Raw genomic sequence first — 25,679 nt, forward strand, 5'->3', positions numbered from 1 at the left:
GGGTGCCTGGGTGGCTCAGTGGATTAAGTGTCCAACTTTGGCTCAGTCTATGATCTCATGGTTCGTGAGTTTGAGCCCTGCATCAGGCCCTGTGCTGACAGCTCAGAGCCTGGAGCCTGCTTTGGATTCTGTGTCTCCCTCTCTCTCCGCCCCTCCCCTACTCATGCTCTGTCTCTCTCTGTCTCTCAAAAATAAATAAACGTTAAAAAAATTTGTGAAATGGAAGAAAAATGAAATGCAGATGAGATCAGATGGGTCTGACATGGCTGCTTCTGCTCTCCCTGAGTTTTCTAGAGAATTCGGGGCTTGGTTGTTTCCTTCTTTTAGATATGTTCTGCCCTATGTCAGTTACCTTTTGAGTTCTCTGATACCATTTCTGGTTGGGTGGCCTTCAATGGTCCGTAGGATGTTGGGTTGTGGAGACACTTGGGTTTGAATTCTGGTTCTGCTACTTGCTTTTATAAGCTTCAGTTTCCCTAGATGTAAAATGGGAATAACTCCTAGCAAATGTTCAAAATTTGAATGAATATGCTAACTCATAGAATGCGAATGCCACAAAATGCTGTTAGTGAGTTGGATGACTTTTTGTTTTAATGAACTACAACAGGACAAAAAGTACAGGTGTTGCTACTTCCCAAATGGCCTCTTTGGTCAGGGATCCAGGGAGTGGTGTGGGTGTGTGAGGGAGACAGAGAGAGAGATAGGTAGATAGACAGACAGACAGACACAGAGATGGGGATGGGTGGGCAGAAATAATTTTAGGTAATGTCTACTGATTCAAAGCCCTGTTAATTCAAGAAGGGATAATTGTAGAAAGTGTTTTCCACACTACACTACAGAAAGTGATTTCTAAGAGTGTGAAAAATATTGCATTATTGTTAGCGGTACCTTAAAATGAATTCTTACTATTTTTTTTTTTTTTTTGCCTGTTGCAGTGCTGGGGATAGATTATTACACAGAGATGGAAGTCCTTGGTATTCCTTCTCTGCTTGTACAAGTGGTAGTTATTTCACATTCCACCTAAGTGTAATCATCATCTAAAGAGTAATATTTGAAAGGGGTAGGGAGCACCAAGTAAGATGTTCCTCTGGGGGCAGCAGGGATATTTCTAGGAAGATTGTCAAGTTGGCCAGAGTCCTTCATTTTTTCTTGGGGCCTTGGATTTTGAACTTATAACACCAAGTTTCAGATAATGAAAAAAAAGGCGAGGTTTCCTAGAACATTAGAGCTGGTTAATGGCAGATTCCCAGAACAGGGTTCTTTCTAATGTATCCTAAAATATTTTTGGGATGGCCTGGTCAGAAATCTTCTAGAGTATATGTTTTTTCTTATTTATAGCTGTTTAGTCTCGAGCCAAACATGTGGGATTTCTCTTGGGAAATTATTTTCATCAAAACATTCTAAAATATAAGAGGAAAAAGATGAAAATTTAAAAGTTATGATAGTTTAGAAAGTGACATATAAGTGAATGTTTATATGTGTGTCTGTGTTTGTGAATACACATATATTTGCATGGCATAAACATATACATATATATTTTTATATATAGTCAGGTAGAACTTGGACCATTGTAGGGATATTTAATGGTATAAAATGTAATTTTTGTTCAGTTGGTCAGACTATTATTACTTGTCTTTTGCAGGAGGCATGCAATTCTGGGTGTCTTCAGAGTCTAAACTTTCTGAATCCTGGCAGCCACGCTCCCTGGATATTGAAATTGCAGCCTATGCGCTACTTTCACACTTCCTGCAATATCAGGTTTCCGAGGGAATCCCGATTATGAGGTGGCTAAGCAGGCAAAGGAATAGCTTGGGAGGTTTTGCATCTACCCAGGTGAGTGATGATAGTTTTTAACTTTTTTAATGTTTATTTATTTATTTTGAGAGAGAGTGCACACACACAAGCCTGGGAGGGGCAGAGAGAAGGAGAGACACAATCCCAAGCACTCTGGTGCAGAGCCTGATGTGGGGCTTGAACTCACGAACCATGAAGTCATGACCTGAGCCAAGATCAAGAGTCGGATGCTTAACCGACTGCACCACCCAGGCGCCCCATAGTTTTTAATTTTTTAAACTAATTAATAGTTTAAATATATACGCAATGTTGTTTTTTTTTTTCAACGTTTATTTATTTTTGGGACAGAGAGAGACAGAGCATGAACGGGGGAGGGGCAGAGAGAGAGGGAAACAGAATCGGAAACAGGCTCCAGGCTCTGAGCCCTCAGCCCAGAGCCTGACGCGGGGCTCGAACTCACGGACCGCGAGATCGTGACCTGGCTGAAGTTGGACGCTTAACTGACTGCGCCACCCAGGCGCCCCAACGTAATGTTTTAAAGGAAGTATATGATTGCTTTTTTCATGACTTCATAAAATTGGCAATTAAAAAATTTGGTACCTTAAGTCAAAGGTCTGAGTTACTCATTTTAATTTTTTCTCATCACATATAAACAACGTATCTGATATGTATATGGAATAAATTAGCTCCCCATTATGTTGGTCATCTTTCATCTATGGTAACTGATACAGTAGATACTCAGCTTCAATCAGCGGATATTTTCCACACCTCTCCTGTACTGTAGGTCAAGGACATTCAAAAATGAATAAAGGAGAGCTCCACTCTCAAGGAAGGTGGATGAATGCATAGTGGGTGTCCTAAACATTACTAAATTTACTCTTTGGTGACCTTGATATATACTTACATGCACACATGTTGTTCTTTCCTCAACAGGACACCATTGTGGCCTTGAAGGCCCTATCTGAATTTGCAGCTCTAATGAACACAGAAAGTACAAACGTCCAAGTGACTGTGATGGGGCCCAGTTCACCAAGTCCTATAAAGTTTCAGATTGACAGACAGAACCGCTTTCTTCTCCAGATGGCAGAGGTATGGACAAGGGGGTGGTTATTTAAAATTCCATGTGGATGATTCCTTATGCTGGAATGCTATTTTATTTCCATTCTATCTACTTCAACAAAGACTTGTTTCTAGAGCCTTGTAAAGGGACTGGGGGGAAGGAGTGTCCTCCGTTGGTTGAACTGCTGAGCTGGGGAAGAAAGGAGGGGATGGGAACTTTGGAAAGATTTGGAAAAGGAGGAACCATGGGCTCTATCATATTGGGAAAAGAATGAACACACCTGTTGAGTTCCTATTCTTTGCAGGCACTGTGCCAGATTTCTTTACATGTGCTATTGCATTTACTTCTCAAACTGACACTAAGAAAGTAAGTACTTTCATCCCCACCATGCACATGATAAAACTGAAGCTGAGACAGAGGTTAAGTAACTTGTTTAAGATTATGTTGCTAGTAATAGTAGAGCTAGGGTTTGAACCCATGATTTCAGGCCATGTTCTTTTTTAGCTAGACCACATGTCCTCTTAGGAGAATTGATAGAGCCAGTAGTAGGATTCTTCCTTTGAAACGTTAATAAAGGACTATTCTAGACCCTAACTTTATTCCTGTGGTTAACCTTGTGGGAAGTTGAGAGTGAGGGATGAAAGTGCTAACTTCAAGGCTGAAAAATGAGGAAGAGGAATAGTGATAGAAGAGAAGGAATAGTGTTAATCATAATCAATGATCATGTGCCACTGGGTTCGTGGGAAGGCCAGAAGATTAGGTGCTGACTAAGGGACACTGGAGGAGGGAGATGACCTTTGTTTCTTGTCTTTCCTGCTTCAGAAGGGCAGCCCTGACTATGGCACTGATGTGCCCTCCCAAAGGGCAAAGGTGAGGGTGTGTGGAGAGTGTCCCTTCATCTGTCTTCACCTCTCTTCTCTGATGAGCCCATAGCTTTTGATATGTGAGACTGTGCAAAATTCTTAGAGCTTTTCACAGATGGCATACACTCCTAGTGAGGGATAACACTGATCTCTTGTGCTACCTGGAAGGACCTAGATATGGAATATTAACCTTATTCACCTTTTTTCCACCTTTATTCAGCTTTCAGTGGTACAGCCAACTGCAGTTAATATTTCCGCAAGTGGTTTTGGATTTGCGATTTGTCAGGTATGTAACAATGTTTATTTTTGTTTAGTTAAATATGGCTTGTTTTAATAATTTTGGGGGGTACTGCTAAATCTTTAACTTAATGTATAAAATTCTTGAGGATTTATTTCTGTGGACTTAGGCAAGACAGATCACTCTCTTTAATAAAAAGTATTAGAGATGTTACTAGTAGTCAGTTGACAGTAACCAAATGGATTGATAACCTTGGAAAAATATTTCTTGAGTATCATATGCTTTTTGAAGTTAGGATTAATTCTTCCAATGTGATTCATGTGACTTGTTGGGAACTCCCAACTTTCACTTTTTTTGTGAAAATACAGCTCAGAAATTCTAATGCTGGGAGAGTTTCTACTATGACTTGATAAATAAATACATTTTAAATTTTACCTATAACTTTTTAATATCCATTTAAAAACATAAAGGTCAACATGATATTATAAGGAATTGACTTGAAGATAGGAAATGTGTCCTTTTAATGGAAAATCTTATACAATAGTAAATAAAACAATTAGAGCATGATACGTTTAGTGCTTTGTTATAAGAATAAAATCCAACGAAACTTACCCTTAATGGTGCAATAGGGCTAGAATAAAATCAAAATAGTATGTAAAATCCTGAATCGAATAGTTATTATAGTACATAATACATTGAAAATTACAGGGACTTGACATAATCTTTAAAAAAAATTTTTTTTCATGTTCATTTATTTTTGGGAGAGAGAGAGAGAGGCAGAGCATGAGTGCAGGAGGAGCAGAGAAAAAGGGAGACACAGAATCTGAAGGAGGCTCCAGGCTCCGAGCTGTCAGCACAGAGTCTGATGTGGGGCTCGAACTCATGAACCATGAGATCATGACCTGAGCCATTAACCAACTGAGCCACCCACATGCCCCGGGACTTGACATAATCTTACTGGAAACCAAAAACAATATGTGATGGGACCAAAAATGGTTATGTGTTTGGTTAGAATATACAAACCAAACAAACCCTGAAAGAGTTACTGAGAAAGTTAAAAAATGGCTATGATAGAGGAAAGTTACTTGTCCAAAAAACCATACAAGTATTCTAGTTGAAAGGACAGATATACTAGCTAAGGAGGGCAGATAGAATTATTTCTAAGTGATTCTAAGATTATTTTGTATGATATTCAAAACATAGTAGTAAATGTTTTTTAAAAATCAAGGAAAAATGATCACAGTTAAAAGGAATAGTATCCAACAAAAAGGATAGAAAAAGAAAAGGGTGAATAATTTATATTTGTCTTTACTAACAAAGGCCATGTGAAAATTCTCATTCCCAAGCTGTCTTTTAATGCAAATAGCAAATCTAAAAGTAAATACAAAGGTTATTTTGGGTATAATTGAAAAACTATATGTACTTAAATCACCAAATTGGTCGGAATTGATTCTTGATAAACCAAATGTAGACGAATTACTGAAGCCAAATGAGTTTTACTTGAGTTTTGAAGGAACACAGCAGTAAATGTGGTACCTACTGGAGTGCCTGGGTGGCTCAGTCGGTTAAGCATCTGACTTCAGCCCAGGTCACGATCTCGTGGTTTGTGGGTTCAAGCCCCACATCAGGTTCTGTGCTGACAGCTCAGAGCCTGGACCCTGATTCAGATTCTGTGTCTCCTCTCTCTGCCCCTCCTTTGCTCATGCTCTGTCTCTCAAAAATGAATAAATTGTTAAAAAAAAAATGGTACCTGCTGGTCAGAACACTCACTATTCCAAATCTGTATCAACATGCAGAAATCTTATAGGCACTTCTCATGAAGGAGAAACAAATTGCAAAAAAGTTGGTCACCCAGAAATAGTTACTGAGATTTCTTTTAGTTGATATTTTTGTAAGCACTCTGGATACAGAAAAGCAAAGAAACTTCTCAGGTTTGCAGTAAGTGTTAACCTCTTTGAAGTACTAAAATGCTAAAACCGTTGGAAATAAACTGCAAGACATCTCAAAGTTTTCTGAATGGGCAGTTGAGCTTTTTGTAGGTCAAACATTAACCCTAATACTACGTTATAGATGAGTATTAATGATGATCCAGAGGACACATTTTGTAGTTCTTGTTTGTTTCCTGATGACATTGGTCTCTAATGACAATTGCATGCCACTGGAACAAGGATGATGGAAATAACAGAGACCGTCTCTCCAATTTTATGAAACCATTCTTCAGCTCCTCTAAGAATATTCTAAAATTTTAATTGTGGTTCCAGAAAGAGTTAGAGAATATCCAGAGTGAGATAACCAGAATGATCAAGGGAATGAAGGATTATATGAGCTAGGTGTAGCAGAATAAAAAGTTGTAGTTCTTAGGTTTGAAAGAGGAAGGCTTAGAAAGAATATTTTTTAAAGTGTGAAAATCAGGGGCACTTGGGTGGCTCAGTCAGTCAGTGAAGTGTCTGACTCTTGGTTTCGGCTCAGGTCATGATCTCACAGTTCATGGGTTCAAGACCCATGTCAGGCTCCAGTGCTGACAGTGCAGAGCCTGCTTGAGATTCTCTATCTCTCCCTGTCTCTCTGCTCTTCCCCTACTCACACATGTGCTCATGCTCCACCCCCCCAAAAGTAAAGAAATAAAATTTAAAAAAATTTGAAGTGTGAAAATCTACAGTGGGTACTAGGTGTTTAGTTCTGAGGGTGTGTGTGTGTGTGTGTATGTGTGTGTGTGTGTGTCAGATTTAAGTATAAGAAAATACATTACATAGCAACAATAAGGCTTATGAATTGTGGTATCAAAAAAGGGGAAGAGGTACAAAATTGCAATAGGTTCCAATTCAACTTGGCATGAGGCAGGTGTAGGAAATTTTGAGTGTATTCCAGAGCTTCTGATCTTAGGAACTCTTTGGGGAAAAAAATAACAGAAACAAACAAAAAAAAACCACAAAAAACAAAATTTGCCCTTACACTTGCCCAGTGTCCCCACAGCACCTTTCACACTAGTGGTAGGCACAGAGTATTTGCTGAAAAAGACCAAGTTGTCTTGAAATTCATCATTTATTTTATCATCTTTGAAAAATGTTATATGGTCAAAAAGAATGCTGAGTAATTGAGCAGGTTTCTGTTCAACCAGGGCTCTTGAATGTTTTATTTTTGATTTATTTTACTGAGAGTTTCTAAGGTTCCCATTTGTGAAAAATGACACCAGTTGGGCAGCAGAACTTAGGAGTTAGCGGATGCTCTCAAGAGGAGATAGGCAGTAGTATTGCTTCTTTTCCTAAAGGGAATGTTCTACATTCTTTGGAAGGAAAAAAAGCCATACCCATAATATCGTGAAGGTCTATACTTGTTTTGGAGTATTAGCTAACAATTCCCTCAATTTTAAAAATCATTGCTTATAAGCTTTTATAACACTTGTTAATAATAGTACTTTTTTAGCTAGTAAAACTAGCTTTTTCCTTGATTGAAGATTACAGTTCTAGTTGGGTTTATCCCAAAGAGAATCATTACCTGATATTTATAATACATAATGGTGGGAATATATTGCTAATGATTTATTACTAGTTTAGTATTTATGTTAATTTATTATTTATTGCAGCTTAATGTTATTTATAATGTGAAAGATTTGGGTTCCTCCAGAAGACGAAGGTCTGTTCAAGACCAAGAAGCCTTTGATTTAGATGTTGCTGTCAAAGACAATAAGGATGATATAAATCACTTGAATTTGAATGTGTGTACAAGGTTGGTATCTGTTTAAGTCCTTTCTCTTAAAAAAATAGATTTGAAGGTTTTATTATATATATGTAGTTAGCTAACTATACCAATATAAGGAGTTACATTTAACAAAGATTTTAGTTATGATTACACTTCCAATTACAAATTAGAAATTCTGTTTAATTCTATTTAAGTATTTTTCAATGTGTCCAAAATTGTTTACAAGTTTTCCTTGTATTCATAACAAATCTGAATAGAAAATGTTAATAAAATGTAGGTCTAATTTAAGAAAACTTTAAATGAACCAATCATGTTTAAACTCTAATATCATTTATTTCTTGGCAGTTAGTAATTTTCTGTCAAATAATTATTCCAGTTTCATATTTAACCTTTAGTGTTATGCTTTTATCCCAAGACTTCATAAGAATATGCAAATTTAATGAAGAGAATGGGGTTTTTAGACACAGTGGAAATCTTCCAGTTTAGAAGGTCCTCACCTTGGATAAATAGGCACTTTTAGCTTCTAGGAGTACTTAATAAGGCGATTCTTAAATTTGTTCTGTATCCAAAGCATCTGAAGATCTTGTCAAAAGGAAAAGGGGTTCCCACTCACAGACTTCACAGATTCAGAGTCTGTGAGCTGCCTTCTCCAGCTTTCTTGGTCATTCTAATGCACACACAAGTTTGAGAGCAAATCATTTGGAAGGTTCTTGAATCAAGAGACTTTACAGTTTCTTCCTTGTCAGTCCTCTTACCTCTGCATGATTTGATGTAATGTGGGGAGTTACTGTAAAGACGCATTGACATTGAGGAGCTGCTGTTTGCTCTTTTTAAATACCCCATAGTGATCTGGTTGAGCTTAGCTTGTTGTTGGGCTGGAAGTCACTGATGTGGTACTGAGCTGGCAGACGCTCTTCAGAGTCATCTCTGAGTATTTCCCCTGGTGGCCAACCTTTTTAGCCATTTCTTGTTGAATCCAGTCTCCTTCATTACTGCTACTAGAAACTGAAGAAAATGAAAAATGGAATTCATCTGGAATCACCCCTAAAACACAGAGTTGCCCATGGAAGGGGCATCCAGATTGAACCTGTTATAATCTACAGGCACAAGGCTGATACATTGCAGGCATACTAGTACAGATATACTATCTTTGGGCCTTCATGTTCATGATTTTGGTATAAATGTCACATGTGTTTGCCCCTTTCCTTCCCTTACTGGGCATTTTGGACCAGCAGGAGGGGGATATCAGAATTTCTTCAGTGACTTCCTTTTAGCTAAGAAGAAAGTTATTCCTTGCAAAGCTTGTGATTGGGTTCTTCCCCGGAAGAGCAGCATCAAGTTATTATTATTATTGTAAGTAGTAATAACCTACACTTATCACAAATTTACATGCCAGGCATTATACCAGGCACTTTTACATGCATCTCATTTAATCTTTACAATAACTCTATAAAGCAGGTGGTATTATTAACCCTGCTTTTCTCATTCATTCACTCACCATTTATTCATTCTTCATTCATTCATTCATTCATTCAGTAAATATCATTTGAGTCTCCATTATGTGCCAAACACAGTGTCAGATGTTGGAATATAATGGTGATTTTAAAAAGACACAGGCCCTGTCTTCATGGAATTTACTGTTTGGAGGGGAGACAGAAATTAATAAAAATAAATCTTCTAAGTAAGTTTAAAATTCTGGTTTTGAAATGGGCAAAGCAGCATAGTCTTTGGAGCTGTGAGAGTGATTTTACCTTTTAGGGAGGTCAATTGAAGAAACAGATGAGGAAAATTAGGTGAAACTAAGATTCAGATCATGATGGGGCCTTTTTACTTATAAGAGCTCATGAAAGGATGCAGAATTCCAGATCTTAACTTATCATCAGGAATCAGAGGGACAATAGACTTTGATAGATAGAGGATATCCCTCCCTCCCCACCCCGCCCCGCCTTTGGGCCTTTGGGGAGAAACTGGAGAAGGGAACTGTTTTCATGTGAAAGTAGGGGTTGGTCTTATAAAAAGGATTTGGATGCTGCTACTAGTCTTCTGAGAAAAATATGATACAAAATACAAATATTTTCAATGAAAATTTTCAGTGGCATTTAATGGAAAGAAAAACTGGTATTTCAGGCACTTGATTCCCATCAGTAGGGCCCAAGCCCTTACTCATCTCAGATAAATTTTTCTGTGTATGGCATGGTAATTTAACAAGTTCTGTCCTGGGCCAGTAGAAAGACCAGGTCAACCAAGGCACTTTTGATGGTGTGCTGAAAGTCATCGTATTTAAGCAGATTGGCCATTCTTCTCATCTTTAATGTCTGCTCAAATACAAACACCTCTAGCTGCAGTGCACTTATTGGTTTTCAATAGCATCTCTTCTGGCTGCGTGCATCGCTCCACAGATGGTTTCACTTGTTTGGGGTCGCTGAGCCAGCTGTCGTCAGCAGTTGTAACTGTATGGCTTTTCCATCAGTCATGTTTGGCAGCCGTCTGTTTGCTGCTCTAAAAAGCAAGATTCTCTACCAGCCCTTCTGGCTTTTGCCATCTGAAAGGACAACAGGAACTCACTTAACAATGATCCTTTCATGTTGGAGACAAACTCCTTTCCATAACCACATTGGGCTCTTTCTGCTCCAAACAAAAGAGCTCTTGCCACCTATTCATTTTAGAAAACTATTTATTTTAAAGGAGACAAAACGTTGTTGGTGCCCGGATCCTTTGATGCTCACATTGTGTACAACAGGATGAGAGAACAATGTAGTGTAACAAAACTTTCCGAGGCTTGTAATTCTCGCCAGGTGGCCAAAGAAAACACAAAATGTGCTCCAAGTATGTGGGAGAACAAAGAGAAGGACTCTCCCTACTGGTCTTCTTTTTCTAAAACCAGATGAAGAGAAGATTGCTTAAGACTTGGCGGTGGTCTACTGTTAAGTGGTCAAGTTTTCAGTTTCTTTTTCAGCTCCTGGCTTTCAGCTAGAAAGCTTAGTGCTGTCAAATTCTGAGAAAATGAAAAATGTAATTCAGTTTGGAATCACCCCTAGAACACAGAGTTGCCCATGGAAAGGGCATCCAGGTTGAACTTGTTATGATCTACAGGCACAAGGCTGATACATGGCAGGCATTTCATGACAAATGAACACATTTTTAAATTATTATTCCTCATATCGTTGAAAATTACAGAATTTCATACCTGTAAGGAAAGGATTATGGGTTTTACAACTTTCTCTAGTGATTTTTACTTCAACTAAACAGTAAATATTTGGAATAGTGCTTGGCAGTTTTAATTTTTATCTAAAGATAGTTTGCCAACGGCTTTAGGTTTTTCCTAAAGGGTTTTCTTCCTTCCATCCTTTCTCTTTGTTTTAGGTTTTTGGGCCCAGCTAGAAGTGGCATGGCCCTTATGGAAGTGAACCTGCTCAGTGGTTTTACCGTGCCTTCAGATGCAATTCCTCTGAGTGAGACGGTGAAGAAAGTGGAACACGATCATGGAAAACTCAACCTATATTTAGATTCTGTAAGTAGTAAAATGCAAGTTTTGTATAGGCGACAAGGCTGCCATGTATTGTGTTTGAAAGTCTGCCTGCTCTGTGCGTGGTTCCTTTGTCATTATTTGAGCTTTCTGTGTCCCCGAATGACTCTGACATGGCAACCACATATTTGTCTCCACTCAACAGGCATCACTATAAAATCGATTTAAAGTGAATACTGTTACTGACGAGCCTGATGAAAAGTCTCTCTAGCTAAATCATTATTTCATGCCACATGTAAACTTTGTAGAAATTGTCACATTGTAATTTCAAAAATTCAGTCCTGATCCCAATTTGAGAACCCCTCTGCCTCAGGGAATTGCTAAAATTATCAGTTTCAGTGCTGATGATGAAAGCTTTAATTATGAGTTTTAAAATGCTTTCATGAAGCTTTTAATAAATCCCAAAGGGATTAACATTCCTGCATCGAATATATACATGCTTACATCCTAGAAGAATATTCTCAGAGGTTTGATCTTAACGCAAATTATTATATAATTTTCATATATTCTTCTCATTGTTGTATGAAAATTACTGATCCAAGAATAAGGTGTATAAAATATGTGAGAGAAATGTAAGAATTCAAGAATGTATTTGTATTCAAAACTGCTGGCATGTAATTTATTCTTTTCTTGTCACATCTACATGAAACTCAGGTTGAAACGCAATTGAGTTTAAGTATTCTTACGATATCATGTTTTGAGGAGGGAATACCTACCTGCATCTCTTCTTCCAGTTTTGCCAAGTATGAATCAGTAATACATTGCTTTGGCAATATATATACACATTAAAAAAGCCAGTTCTCATTTGTTCATAAACAACTTCATAAACAACTCTGGTTAAAACCCTGTTAAAACTCATCCAAAGTCTCTAGCTTCTTTTTCTGTTCAGGGATTTTCATATCTTACATCCTGTTTGAAAAGCATGGCTTGATTTGGGACGTGAAAAATAAGTTTAAGGTTTTCATTTAATAATGTAATTGATTTTGGTGTTTGTCTCATATCTGTGATGTACTTGTTTAATGGTTATCTTAATTTGAGTGTCCGGTATGTTCTGACTGATTAATTGACTTTTCTATTGGCACGTAATGGAATATTTGAAGGAACTTATCAATTTCAGTCTCCTTTAATAATATTGGTTGCCAAGGGGCGCCTGGGTGGCGCAGTCGGTTAAGCGTCCGACTTCAGCCAGGTCACGATCTCGCGGTCCGTGAGTTCGAGCCCCGCGTCGGGCTCTGGGCTGATGGCTCGGAGCCTGGAGCCTGTTTCCGATTCTGTGTCTCCCTCTCTCTCTGCCCCTCGCCCGTTCATGCTCTCTCTCTGTCCCAAAAATAAATAAAAACGTTGAAAAAAAAAATAAAAAAAAAAATAATATTGGTTGCCAAATTGGCATAAACTGCCCTTCCAGGAGGCAAGGAGTTGGCCTTTTGTACGACATGTCAGTTTTTGGTTGTGGGGCGCACAACCCCCACCTGCAGTTACCTCACTTACTGGTGAGATTGCTCCCCTGAGCTGAGGGCAATTCTTCAGAGAAGGGGGCTGCTGTGATCCATTAGCAGTAACCTAGGGGGTGTGTTGCCTAGACAGGGATTGGGTGAGGCACCAGGGCCCAGGAGCATGCATCCTTGGATTTACTGCTTAACCCCTCTGATTCTCAGTATCCCTTTTGGTGAAATAGAAATGTGAACAATACCTATCTTGTAAGAATTGTTTCATGAGTTAAGTGAGGCAATTTATGTAACGTGCTTATTACCATAGTACTTGGCACCCAGAAATCCTCTCTAAATGTTAGTTTCTGTTTCTTAAGATGATAAGAAAAAGAAGTGTCTTGCTTTGTCACGAACACATAGTCTGTCACCCCCTTAAGAGCCTTTTGTATTTTCAAGGTAAATGAAACCCAGTTTTGTGTTGATATTCCTGCTGTGAGAAACTTTAAAGTTTCAAATACGCAAGATGCTTTGGTGTCCATAGTGGATTACTATGAACCAAGTAAGTGTGTTTTAGATTTCCTAATATTTTAGAAGGGAAGCAAGCATTCATTCACGTATTCATGCGTTTATTTGAAGTGGCCACCTATTTTGTGTGTGTGTGTGCGGGTGGTTGTTGGGGAGAGTGTGGGAGGTGGAGTGCGGGAGGTGAGTTTTCCATTTAAATGAAGACAACTGATAGTTTACAAAAGTCACATGATCCCGTTTAGCCAATGAATATTAAAAAGTGATGTTTTTGCTCATAATTTTAGGTGTTTCCTCATGTTCTAGGTTTTAACTCACAATTACAAAATTTACAAAGAAAAACTGAAATAACCAAGAGCCCAGTTATGTGTGGTTTCCAAGGTTTTGCTTCTGTTCCAAGCAACCCTTTCATCTGTTTCCTGTTTTAAAATAGGATTTCTTCAGGAGAGAACATGAGCCTCCTTTGCAATATAAAATCCTGGGATGGGTTTAGCTGTTTCTTCATTGAGGAAGTCTGTTGTTTTGCTAACATTTATACTAATATTATATTAGATTTTTTTAGCATATCAAGAAAAATATAGTCTATTTGGAAAATAACTTGAGCTTCTTTGGTTTTACTGGTAAGTCGTTACTTTAGAAAATGTTGAAAATGTAGGATGTGAAAGTGGAGATCTGGTTCGTAGATCACCCGGATTAGTTAGGGCTACTCTACACCCAGTCACAGGGTGACGTTTTGTGAGTGTGTGATCTCTGTAATTGTAATAAGTCTTATTCTGAGTGAGCCCTCCTGATGGCTCAGAATCCTTAGAACGCATGAGATTTGTGGACATTTTCAAGTGTTAAGTACTTGTAGATAATTACACTCTAACGTCAAATGAACTTGTTCACATCATTAGTAGTGTTCAGTGGAGTATCATTGAAGACTACGGTTAAGAACACCAGTTCTTTTTCCTTCTAAGTCAAAAAGCTGGTTCTTCTCATCTTTCACCCCCTGGTAGAGTTGGGGAAGAGCGTTTGCCCAGGTTCTTGTGGGACATTCTGGGGAGACACTGATGGCAGTACTTCTTTTCTGGTGGGAAGGTGGGATCCACTGCTGAGATTCAATGGTTTTGCCTAGTTACCCAACTTTGTAATTTAAAGTCGTTGCAAAATTCTCCAATGGATGTTTCTTCAGTGAATGGAGAATATTTCAAACATTTAAGAAACAAAAAACATTCGGTCTACGTACAGTTTTTTGTGAAAGGCAACTTATTTATGAGGGTGACATTCTCAAGTGAAAATATGGGAAAGGTCAGAAATAATAGAAACCTACCATCCCATTTTTGAAGAACCTAAAATTAAAAATATACAATATTAAAAACATTAAAAATGTAACAGTATTAAAAATCATGAATAAATTTAAAAATGGAACGTGGTTTTAAAAACGATAAAAATAAAAATCATTTATGTTGTATAGTAAGTTTACTTTAGTGCTGTAGGAACTTTAGTTTTTTTCTGTTAATATTAGCTTGTACTATAAACTTTACCCAAGTTGAATAGTTTCTAGATACTATATGCTCAATGTTTTATTTATTTATTTTCAAATGTTATTTTTAAGTAATCTCTACACCCAATGTGGGGCTTAACCTCACAACTCTGAGATCAAGAGTCACATGCTCTACTGACTGAGCCAGCCAGGCGCCCCTAAGGTCAACATTTTAAAACATTGAAATGCATTACCTAGGCAGGCTTCTCTTCATCTGTTTGTGTTTTTCAGTGAAGCCCACGGTAAATCTCTTTTCAGTAGTCCTAATGATTAGAGCTTCGCTTGAATGCATAGAAAATGACACCCTAAAATAAACTCTCCTGGAGGTTAAACAATTCGCAGTTTAAAGTCTTCCCTGTTCCAGTAAGAGAGTCAAGTGTACTTGGGATCATGACGTGCAGCTGCAGTCTGTTTTCTGTCTCCGTGCTGGCCAGCTGCTGGTGGTGGACACAGTGCACGGAAGGCATTGTTTCTCTCTTGGATTTGGTTAGCAGTTTGGGCCCCTCCTTAGCATTTCAGTTGTTTCTTGTAAAGAAAATAAAATTATGCGAAGAATGGAAAACTCAGGACAGTGTATCGAAGTGCTCTTAAGTTTTGGCAGAGTAAATGTTTCTAAACAAGGGATCTGTGTAAACTGATGTCTGCCTCTGCACAGGGAGACGAGCGGTGAGGAGTTACAACTCCGAAGCGAAGCTGTCTTCTTGTGACCTCTGTGGGGACATTCGCGGATGCGGTCCTTGTGAGAGCGGAGCTGCGGCCTCCCTTTGTCGCCCTTCAGAAATTTTTGTGCTCTGTCTCATGCTTCTGTTTTCTTTGCACCAGTGGCTGTGATTTGTTCTTTAAGGACTCCATGTAACATTGACATTTCCAATCACATATGATTGTCTTGTTTTCGTGATCAAGTATTGCTTCTGACTATTTTTGAAAAATAATTTTTTCTTTTTATGGGGTTGGGGGGGATGGTGCACAGTAGGTCCTAGTATGTATAGCTGCACAGACGTCTTCATTTGACTTCTGTGTAGAACAAAAAATCAGAGTTATTGCAGTTGTATGTCTTTATTTCCCCCTCTTAAAAATAGTTAAGGAGTTTTTCATGGAGGTGTTGTCTTCTCCAGAATAAATGTGTTATTTTAGATTATTCTTTTTATTTTCTAGAGGAAATGCTAGGTTCTTAAGCATTATTGTACATCAGTGTTGGCTTTTGCATTAAAGACAGATGTCTGGGAACTGGGAGAAAACAACCAGAAAGAGGAGCTTTCTCTGTTCCCGTCCAGCATCCACTCTACCCTCTGCCCACTCCACCCCCAGTGGTCCCGGTATATCCTTTTTGATTGGATATCACTTCTTTCTTTTTAAAATGTAGGGGGGCAGAATTTTTCTTTTTAAGAAAAGTGATGTTTTTTCACTCCAGTTGTAATCTCATCCCCCAACCTTTACCCTTCCTTTTTTTCTTCTGGAGAGAAGGAGAGAGAGAATGTGTTTTCCTGTGCTTTGTAGTCTGGTTCAGAGCTTGAGGAGTGTACAGAAACTGCTCCAAGGGGTTCTGGGTGCACTGCCCTCCCTCTCACTTCCTCAGCCTCCCACACTGGGTCTGTTTCAGGGATGAGAGTCAGAGGGCATAGCAGTATGTGCCCTCGGTGATCTAGACTAGAAGATCCTAGACTAGAAGACACAGCTCTGTTAGTAATGGGGCATAATTAGCCAGGGTACAACAAGATCCTGTATGAGACGCAGCAGGCTGGCCTCCCTGTGGTCTGGGAAAGAAGCTGGGGCTTGACAAAGGACAAGAGAGGTGAACATGACTGTTGACCTCAAGTATGGTCAGGTGTTGCCCAGGGTCCTGTAGAAGCTCTTCTAGATTCAGGTGTCTGACTGTCAGACGGCCGGCCAGCTGTCTAGTGACATGCAATGTTTATGTGAATCTTTAAGATTTTTGAACTTTGAGCACCTGGATAATTGATTACCCTGTATTCTGAAAGATAATATTCATTTATCTGGGTGAAAATTTTAAAGAAAATTTCTTTCTTTCCACCTCCTTCCTTTTTTTCCTTTCTTTTTTTTCTTTTTCTCCTTTCTCGCTTCCTTCTTTCTTCCTTTCCTTCCTTCTTCCTTTCATTTTTCCTTCTAAATATATTGAAATATTTTAGATATATATAAAAAATAAAGATCTCTTCTAAATCTAAGAAATGGTTTACTTTTGCTCCTTAATTCCATGGCATTTCTCTCAAGTGAACCTGAGAAAAATAATTGCCATGGGCTTCAAAAGTCTTCATTACAACATTTTCAACTGTCTAAAAATAAATCCATCGAAAATAAAGTATGCAAATATATCTTTTAAAGTTAATTTTTCAAACTTTTTTTTATCTTAGTGAATTTTAAGAAATTGTAGTCGGTGTTCAAGAAATTATAGGGGAGTGGATGTTCATATATTCCTTTTGGATATTTTGGATACAAAGGTAGGAGTTACCAAAATTCACTGTTTTGAAGCTTAAAACTTATATGTAGAAAATAGATCCTCAGAGAGTGGTCTATGGAGAGGGTGGAAGTTAAATATCAAATAAATAATCTTCTTGTATTTCCTTTTAAATGGATAAAAGCTTGTAGTTCTGTTACACCTTTGAAACAGTCTGATCTAAAAAAGACATTTGTTATGTTTGGGCCTTCCTATATGGTGTTTTCTGTCTTTATATCCTAGGACATCTTTAAAGATGACAGTATCTTCTGAAGAGGTTGGGGGAGGGTGTTGGCAAAGGATATCCTCCTCCCTTGCCTTGCCCAGGACTCTTATACTGACCACCAGTACCTTATATTCTTCAGTAAATAAGTTGTACTGAACTTCTAGTATAGTATATTGGGAAAGACTAGAATGGAAAGGCCAATGGAAGACAGTTTGTATCTTTTTTAGGCCACATTTCCTCATTTAAAAACTAGAACTTGAATACTTTTTTTGTGAAGCACTTCAGATTTTCAGATTAAAAAGTCATCTTGTAACTGTTCTTGTAATGCATCTCTTTTATTATAAATTTATTAAAAGTGAAGGAGGAGAATGAGGAGGAGGAGGAGAAAGTCAGCTGTGCTTCATGGGGCATGGGGCTGTGGTAATGCCTTGTCTCCATCCTCCTTCATATCTTTTTTAGAGAACTGACTTTGTTACAAGCAGTGGGGTTGGATTAAAAGTGATTAAAAAGCCACAGGCGTAAGGGAAAAGGAGGACCTGTAGTAGTAATAATTAAATGTATAGACTATTTTCTTTTCTTCATATGCTATGAAGAATAATATTTAAAAAACCTCATTTTACCTTTAAGTTTGCTTATGGTGAGATTCTTCCATTTAGAATGCCATCAATTACATTTCCTAATAAGAACTAATTTAAAATTGCCCCTTCTCTTTCACTGAAGGGGAACCTTATTATGACAGCGGTGTAGGTCACTTTCAGTTTTGACTGACCAGTGGTTCCAGAGACTGAATAACTAGTAGCCAAACAATTTAAAGGCAGAACAACACTTTTATATTGGGTCTTACCATTCTGTCACCTTTAGTTATAATTCTAAAAAGAAATTAAGGCAACTAATAATTTGTTTGCTATATCGATGAGTTCAGAAAAAAATGCCTGGTCAACAAAATGCTTTTTTTTTTTTTTAATTGTTCTATTATACTTTATGTTTTTCAAAATACTTTGACAATAGTATGTTTGGTTTAGTATTTTGGGTATAGTATAATCTGAGGAGTGTTGTGCTTATATAAAATCCAGATATACATCTATTACCTAACAACTTGTTACTTAAATATGCAATATCATATCCTACATGTGGGGATTTTCAGAGTTATAGATAGCATAATTCTCCCTGCTCCCACTCTTTTGAACCTGGGTATAGTTATTTTTTTAAAATTATATTTAGCCTTAATTTCTGTTTATGTAAAATATAGTTATAAATAGTCTGGGAATATAATACCAATTATCTTTGATATAATTCAATTATTTAAGTCAACATTTCTGGCTGTCCTATGACATTTAAAGAAAATTGGAGCTACCATTTTTTTTTTTTTTTTTGGTCATTTTTAGAACAAGCTATTTTATTAACCTGCTAGCATATAATCTGGAATTTTTTGTAATAGCCTTATTTTTTTCTCATTTGCTTTATTGAAGTTTAATACTGATTTTTATAGAAATATATTGTAAATACCTCCTTTCTTAACATAAAGACAGTACTTATTTTGAGTTTGCCAAGTGGCTACTATGGGTCCAGATGCCACTATATATTCTTGGAGGCATCATTTTCTTGCACATTAGAAGTCTGAGACACTTATAGTAAGTGGACTTGCTCCTGGGTCAGCTTTAGAGTTTATTCTACCCTCAGTAGAGGCTTCTGTTAGAAGAGTATATTCCTCATTTTTCTTTGTTTTCAAACTCCAGTAAAGCATAGCACTTTTAAAGGCTTAAAAATTTCATAGCATGTGTTCAAATGATATTTATGTTAATAGTAAATATCTTAAGTTACATAGGGGATAGTTTGAGGTGCAATTATTTTTATCACTACTTTATATAGAGGACTTTTATCCTACTTTCTTCCAGAAACCAAGCAGTAAATATACATTTTTTAAAAGAAACTTTATTTTTTTAAAAGAAATCTTTACCCCCAATGTGGGATTTGCACTCATGACCTTGAGATCAAGACTTGCATGCTCTACCAACTGAGCCAGCCAGGTGCCCCAGTAAATACACATTTTTAAGTAAGTATGTATTAGAGTAGGCTTGTTTCAAAACTGTTTCTAGCCTGTGAGTTGTGTTTTCGTAAGCTTCCTCAAAAGATAGTGCCACATTGCATCATTCCATAAAATGCCATTTTCACTTCAGTTATTGTAATCCAGGAAGATAGATATTTTGTAGATGATTTCTGAACTTTTCCTTTCAAAGGACACTTACACATTAATATGTGGGTATCTCTGTAGTAGGGATGGATGATGTTGACACACATGTTGCTTCATGTTTTAAGAGTAATTTTATCTCATGGTGTCATGAGGCTACGATTTATAATTCTTCTGCCTATTGTATTGAATTAATGGTAGGGGGTAGTGCCATGTTCCACCTGTGGATCTTTAAGGTTCATCTTTGGTAGCTTGGGTAGAATGTGGCTCTATTTTGACCCTTCAAGGCTTTCTGTTTTGGATTTTTAGGAAGGTGAAGCTGATGTGGTAGAGTCCATTTGTTTTCTACACAGGAAGCTTTATAAAATTTTATTCATAAGTCCCCTATTTTAAGAAGCTCTTTTGCATGTGAGAAGAATACTTTTGAAATAAAACATTATTTTCCCAGAAATTAAAGCATCATATGTTGATCAAAGTGATTCTGAAGGTTTAAATTTTACATGTTAGAATGTTGTGTTATTGTTAATTGTATTCTTTTATGTATCCAGTAGGAAATCATGGTTTATCAATAAAAATTCCCATCTGTTTGTTATCAGTGTTCTTTTTGTTTATTTTAAATCATGTCTATAGCATATCTCCTTTACTTAAACCTACTTAACTATGAGAAATGGGATGTCGGAGAGTGGGTTTATTGTGTTACAGGAATTTGACGTGAGTGAGGTGATGGGAACAGCCACCAACCTGCTTCACCTCCCTCCTGATGCTTTGCTGTCGGGCTGGAGTAGGGTCTGTGGAGAGCTAAGAGATATACGCTAATAAAAACCATGAAGTGAGAACTCACTCAGCTTGTGGAAGTTATATAGATATAGAATGCAGTTTGTGTACACAGGAAAATGGGGTCATGGATTGTTGTGCAGCTTACTTGTCTCTGGTGGGTACCTTTGATTCTGATATTGTCTCTGATTCTCACAATGGACCAGAGGTGGTGGTTGGCTTGGGGGTTGTTGGATTCTCTTTTCCTTTCTGCTTCTGCTTGGGTCATCATTTCTGCTAAGGTGATCTACAAATGGACCTTGAAGAAGTTTCAAGTAACAATTTATTTGAGGCCACTAATAATAAATCCAGATTAAGGAGATTCAGAGATGGGGTATTGTGCCCCTTGAACTAGTCATGCTGCACAGGCACATGAGGTGTCACCCCTAGACTTTTGCAATGTCCCCACAAGGGCATTTCCCATGCCAGCAGAGAGCAGTGGGTGGATTCCCACAGCTTTCTCTAGGCCCTTTCCCTCTTCCCCCTCCTGCTTCTATCTCTGTTCTCCATCCTGAAGCTCCCACCTTCTTCACTTTTCCTCTTAGAGTGCTGCAAATACTAAGTCTTCTCTTCTGCCCTCAATTTTCCCTTGGTCTCATGTGAGTGGTGGGCCAAAGCTTTCTCTTCTCTGCCTGTTCTGCCACTGGGTCATGTCCCTTGAGCGGAGGGGTGATGAAAACCCTTTGGACGATTCTCCACTCTGATTGGTAGTTGGCTTTTATTCTCGTCCATGTTATCCCAGTGATCTAAAAGGTCAGACAACTGCATGAATTCAGGATGAGGGAGACTCTAAGTGGCAGAATACACGAACAAGAGTTGGTGGTCAGGCAAAGTGTGAGTCAGTGACAAGAGAGCCAATGCCTCCAGTTGTTCAACAAGGGAGGTATTAGTTTTAGGGTAGCCTGCCTGTTTCAGGGTGTTGTGCCCAGTACTAATGTCACAGTTTAAGAAAGTAAGACCACTCGGAGTCCTAAAGTGGCCCTAATGGTGTCATGATGAAAGATCACAGGGTGTGGGGATGCTCAGCTGGCGAAAGAAACAATGTGGTCTCAACACTTTCTTTAAATATCTGAAAGGCTGTCATCTGCAAGCTCACACTGCAGAATTGTTACAAGTGGGTAGATTTTGGTACACTATCAGGAGGAATTAAAGAGAACATCCTTATTCCAGAAGGTGGTGACCACATGGTCCCGACAGGGGTTTGGCAGAGGCTGACACTTTTTAAAATGTACAGTAACTACTACTATTATTATTATTATTATTATTATTATTATTTTGCATTGAGTGTTTAAAATGGTAAGTTAAGAGGTTTTCTACTTTCACTGTTGTTATAGATTGAATTTTTGAAGTCCTAACCCTCAGTACCTCCAAATGTGACCTTATTTAGAAATAGTATTGTAGCAGATTTAATTAAGATGAGGTCACACTAGATTAGAGAGAGTTCCTATGCCAGGATGACTGGTGTCATTATAAGTTCCTATGCCAGTATGACTGGTCAAGTGAAGACAGAGACGCACTGGGAGAATGCCATGTGACAACAACAAAGGCAGAGATTGGACTTATGCAGCTGCAAGCCAAGGAATGCCCAAGATTGCCAGCAAACCATTAAAATCTGGAAAGGGGCAAAGAAGGATTTCAGGTGGGCATGGCTCTGCCAACGCCTTGATTTCAGACTTCCAGTGTCCAGAACTGTGAGACAATAAGTTTGTCTTGTTTTCAGCCACCCAGTTTGTGATACTTTGTTACATCAGTCTTAGACTAATATGGCTGCCCAATTTTATGGAGACCTAGGGAGGTTAAGTGCCTTACACACATTCTACAGCTTTTCTTTTCCCCTCCACAACTTCTTAAGAACAAAACTGGGACTTCTGCCTGGTGAGTAGCAGGCACTAAATCAATATTGTGGGATGAATTAACCCACCACTTTACCTTGAGTTTGGATTCTACCATGTTGATGGCTTTCCCAGCTCCTGCTCCCTGTCCTGTGGGCTCAGTGCTGATGTTAAGCCCCCTTTATTTATACTCTGCTCTTGGCATTTCTCCCTCCATGCTTTCACTCACAGGTGGGAGGACTGGGATTGCCATTCATTCATTCTAGGCTAACTTACTATTTTCTTTATAAACCCTTTTAGCAGTGATGGCCAATAGATTTCCGTATGAATACCAGCTGCAATTGTTTGGAAATGACTGCCTGGAGGGATTCTACCAGGGATTTTGAGGCCACGTCTGAACCCCATGGGAACAAGACCTAGAATCAGCTGTGAACGTCTACATGGAGGAAGCAGGGGCAGGTGGTGGCACGTGACCTGGAAATTTGCCATTCCTGATTTAGGGTCTGCATTGCACCATTTAACATTTATATTGTCCTGCACCATAAACTAATTCCTTTTATTGTTGTTGGCCTTGATTCACCTACTGCACTGTAAACCTTAGTTTACACCTACCATAGACTCTCTATGTATATATGATATCTCTCTCATCTATCTCCATCACCATATTTATGATAAATGCTATCTGATGCACTCGGTGTGCTCTGTAGGGTCTGAACAGTAGATTTATAAACAACAACAACAAAATAATAATAGAATTATGCACTAAAGTTCCTGGCATTCCAAACTAGTGACAATGTACATTTTTTTTTTCATAAAGACTTTCATTTTCCAGTTTTAGTAGTTTTTTTTTCTCTGCAACTTACACATTTTGTTTTCTTAGGAATTGGTCAACAGATATTAAAGAACAGGAAGAGTTATTTAGGCATATAAGATAATTTGGTAAATTAGACAAGTAGAAGCTCATGGTTTGAAGGTTTTAATTTTTTGCTTTTATTTTAAGGAAACATACTGGAAAGGATTTTTCCTCTGTTCTTGGGAAATTTATTTATTTATTTATTTTTTCAATATATGAAATTTATTGTCAAATTGGTTTCCATACAACACCCAGTGCTCATCCCAAAAGGTGCCCTCCTCAATACCCATCACCCACCCTCCCCTCCCTCCCACCCTCCCATCAACCCTCAGTTTGTTCTCAGTTTTTAAGAGTCTCTTTGTTCTTGGGAAATTTAAAACTAAAATTTTGTGGCATTTTTCCCAGTACCTTTGGAAAGTCCTATGCTCATTTCTAATATCACCTCCTTGCCTTAGTCTTTTCTCTGTTCCACATATCAGAAGTAATGAGAAGCAGGTTCCTTGAAGGGTGGGGATTATGCCTTACTTAGTTTTTTAATTTTCAGCATTTATACAGTTTGGCAAACAGTAGATACTCAATATAGTAGATACCAAAAAATTAACTTCTGGGGGGAATAAAGACAGTATTACTTATTTTTCAGGGCCATTCATTGCCTGATTTCCTCCAGAATCTCAGTGAATTTGTTTAGATACAAGTGTTCTGGTCACCAATTCTAACATGCGTGTCAGGGGTTTCTCCACACCACCCAGCAATTCTGGGACACTAGCTGGGTGTCCAGAACTCAGTTCAGTTCTGACAGTACCCAGAAATAGCATCAGATTCCACGTTAAGGGTTCAGCCCTACAAGACTGTCCCTGCCCTTCAGATGACAGTAGCCAGTCTAAGCTTAGGCTGTTACCTGCGCTTCTGACAGGCTACAAATTGGAGGCTCCCATAGCTCCCTTCTTGGGTTTAATTAGAGAGGCTCACCACTCAGAAAATCTGTTTAATTACAAGATTACCAGTTTGTTATAAAAGGTTTATTATAAAAGTCTGCAAGAGCCAGATGGAAGAGATGCAGGGAACCAGTGTGAAGCTGTCACGCTTTCTGCAGGCGTGTCATTCTCCGGTACCTGCGTGTATTCCCCAACCTACAGGCTCTCACAACCTCATTCTTTTGGGGGTTTATGGAGGCTTTACTACATGGGCATGATTGATTACATCATTGGCCATTGGAGATTGAACTCAATCTCCAACCTCTCCCTGCCTCCCCCAATTCTCTAATCAGTGATTGGTTGCACTGGCAACCAGGCTCCACGGCTAGGTGCACCAAAGGGCATTTCGTCAACCTAACAGAAGACACCTTTTTCACTCTCAACGCTTAAGAAATTCTAAGGGTCATTCAGATGGCCAAACATATATTTTTCTTATAAATGATGGTATCACAGCTACTAATTATAAGAAACAGTGTAATATCACACTCATACTTTATCTCTCACGGCACCTGACGCTACCTTTAACACTGTAGATAGTCGGAAATATTTAACTGAAAAATAGAATTTGAAGTACCTGCAAAATTAAGAACTTTTCCACATGAATAAATAAAATGTACAGGACAAGAGATAGAGGAAGTAAAGGGGGAAGAAGGTAGAAAGAAATGCAGGAGATGGAGAAATATGGAATGGTTCTAGGCATAAGCATTATTTGACTTAATATATTTCAGTTATGGGGATTTGGGGAATTTCGGCTGATTCCCAAACACTATAGATATTGAAGTCATGTGTTATAAGTGCTGAGTAAAAAGTTAACCTTAAGTCTGTAGGAGGAAGAAGGTTTTAATTTTCTTAATTTTAGCTAATTTCAATAATGAATATCATAGTTGTGAATTACTGAATATACTTATGGAGTATTAAAATAAGATATATGAAAGAATAGTAACATGGCTCCTTGTTAGGAGAATTTTTAAAAATCTTGAGGCTTTCACATATTAAAAACTCTGTGTCCCTGTCAGCTATGACTATCTCTTCTCCTGTCACAGCCAAACTTCTTGATACAATTTTCTATATTTATTATCTACACTTTGTGATTTCATATCCATTCTTCAAACCACTGAAACCTGGCCTTACTGTATGGAAGATACTCTAAATAAACTGATGAACTCTCTTCTTCCTTTGCATCTAATGAACATTTTCCTTCCTTCTCTTCTTGACGTGTTAGTAGCATCTGACAATGTTGACCACTCTCCTTCCTGGATCTTCTTTTTCCTTCATTTGTTATGTCTACACACTCTCCTGGTTTTTCTCCCCTCTGTCAGATGCATTGTCCTACTCTCCTTTCAATTCTCATTTCTTTTTGTATTTTTTTTAAAATTCAGACTTGAGGTTATTTTGGAAGTATTATCAGAAAGACTTTGATATAGATTGGATGTAGGGAGTGAGGAAAAGAGGAGTTAAAAAAGTCTGGCCTTAACAACTAGGTGAGTGGTGGAGGGTTAGGGAGGGGAGGCATTTACTGAGATGAAAAAGAAAGACTAGAGAAAGAGAAAGCTCCCTTAAGTGTGTGTGTGTGTGTGTGTGTGTGTGTGTGTTTATCAAAGATTGTGTAGAGGCTGCTTTTACACAAACAGCCTTGAGCAATGGAATGTAGAAAGGGCCCACAGCGAGCACAGGCCCAATAGGTGAC

General features: G+C 38.2%; 1 protein-coding gene across 1 annotated transcript in view; it reads left to right on the plus strand.

Moving 5' to 3' along the window:
* The window catches only part of CD109 (CD109 molecule), a 136,072-nt gene extending 115,957 nt beyond the window's left edge, over positions 1-20,115 (plus strand). The window contains exons 27-33 of the mRNA XM_030315851.2: positions 1,643-1,833; positions 2,728-2,883; positions 3,938-4,003; positions 7,539-7,681; positions 11,018-11,165; positions 13,064-13,166; positions 15,310-20,115. Of these exons, the coding sequence (XP_030171711.1) occupies positions 1,643-1,833; positions 2,728-2,883; positions 3,938-4,003; positions 7,539-7,681; positions 11,018-11,165; positions 13,064-13,166; positions 15,310-15,485 (983 nt within the window). The 3' untranslated portion in view covers positions 15,486-20,115. The remainder of the gene's footprint in view (positions 1-1,642; positions 1,834-2,727; positions 2,884-3,937; positions 4,004-7,538; positions 7,682-11,017; positions 11,166-13,063; positions 13,167-15,309) is intronic.
* The last annotated feature ends 5,564 nt before the right edge of the window (positions 20,116-25,679 follow it).

Source organism: Lynx canadensis, chromosome B2 (genome assembly GCF_007474595.2).
Source record: "Lynx canadensis isolate LIC74 chromosome B2, mLynCan4.pri.v2, whole genome shotgun sequence".
In the NCBI taxonomy this organism is placed as follows: domain Eukaryota; kingdom Metazoa; phylum Chordata; class Mammalia; order Carnivora; family Felidae; genus Lynx; species Lynx canadensis.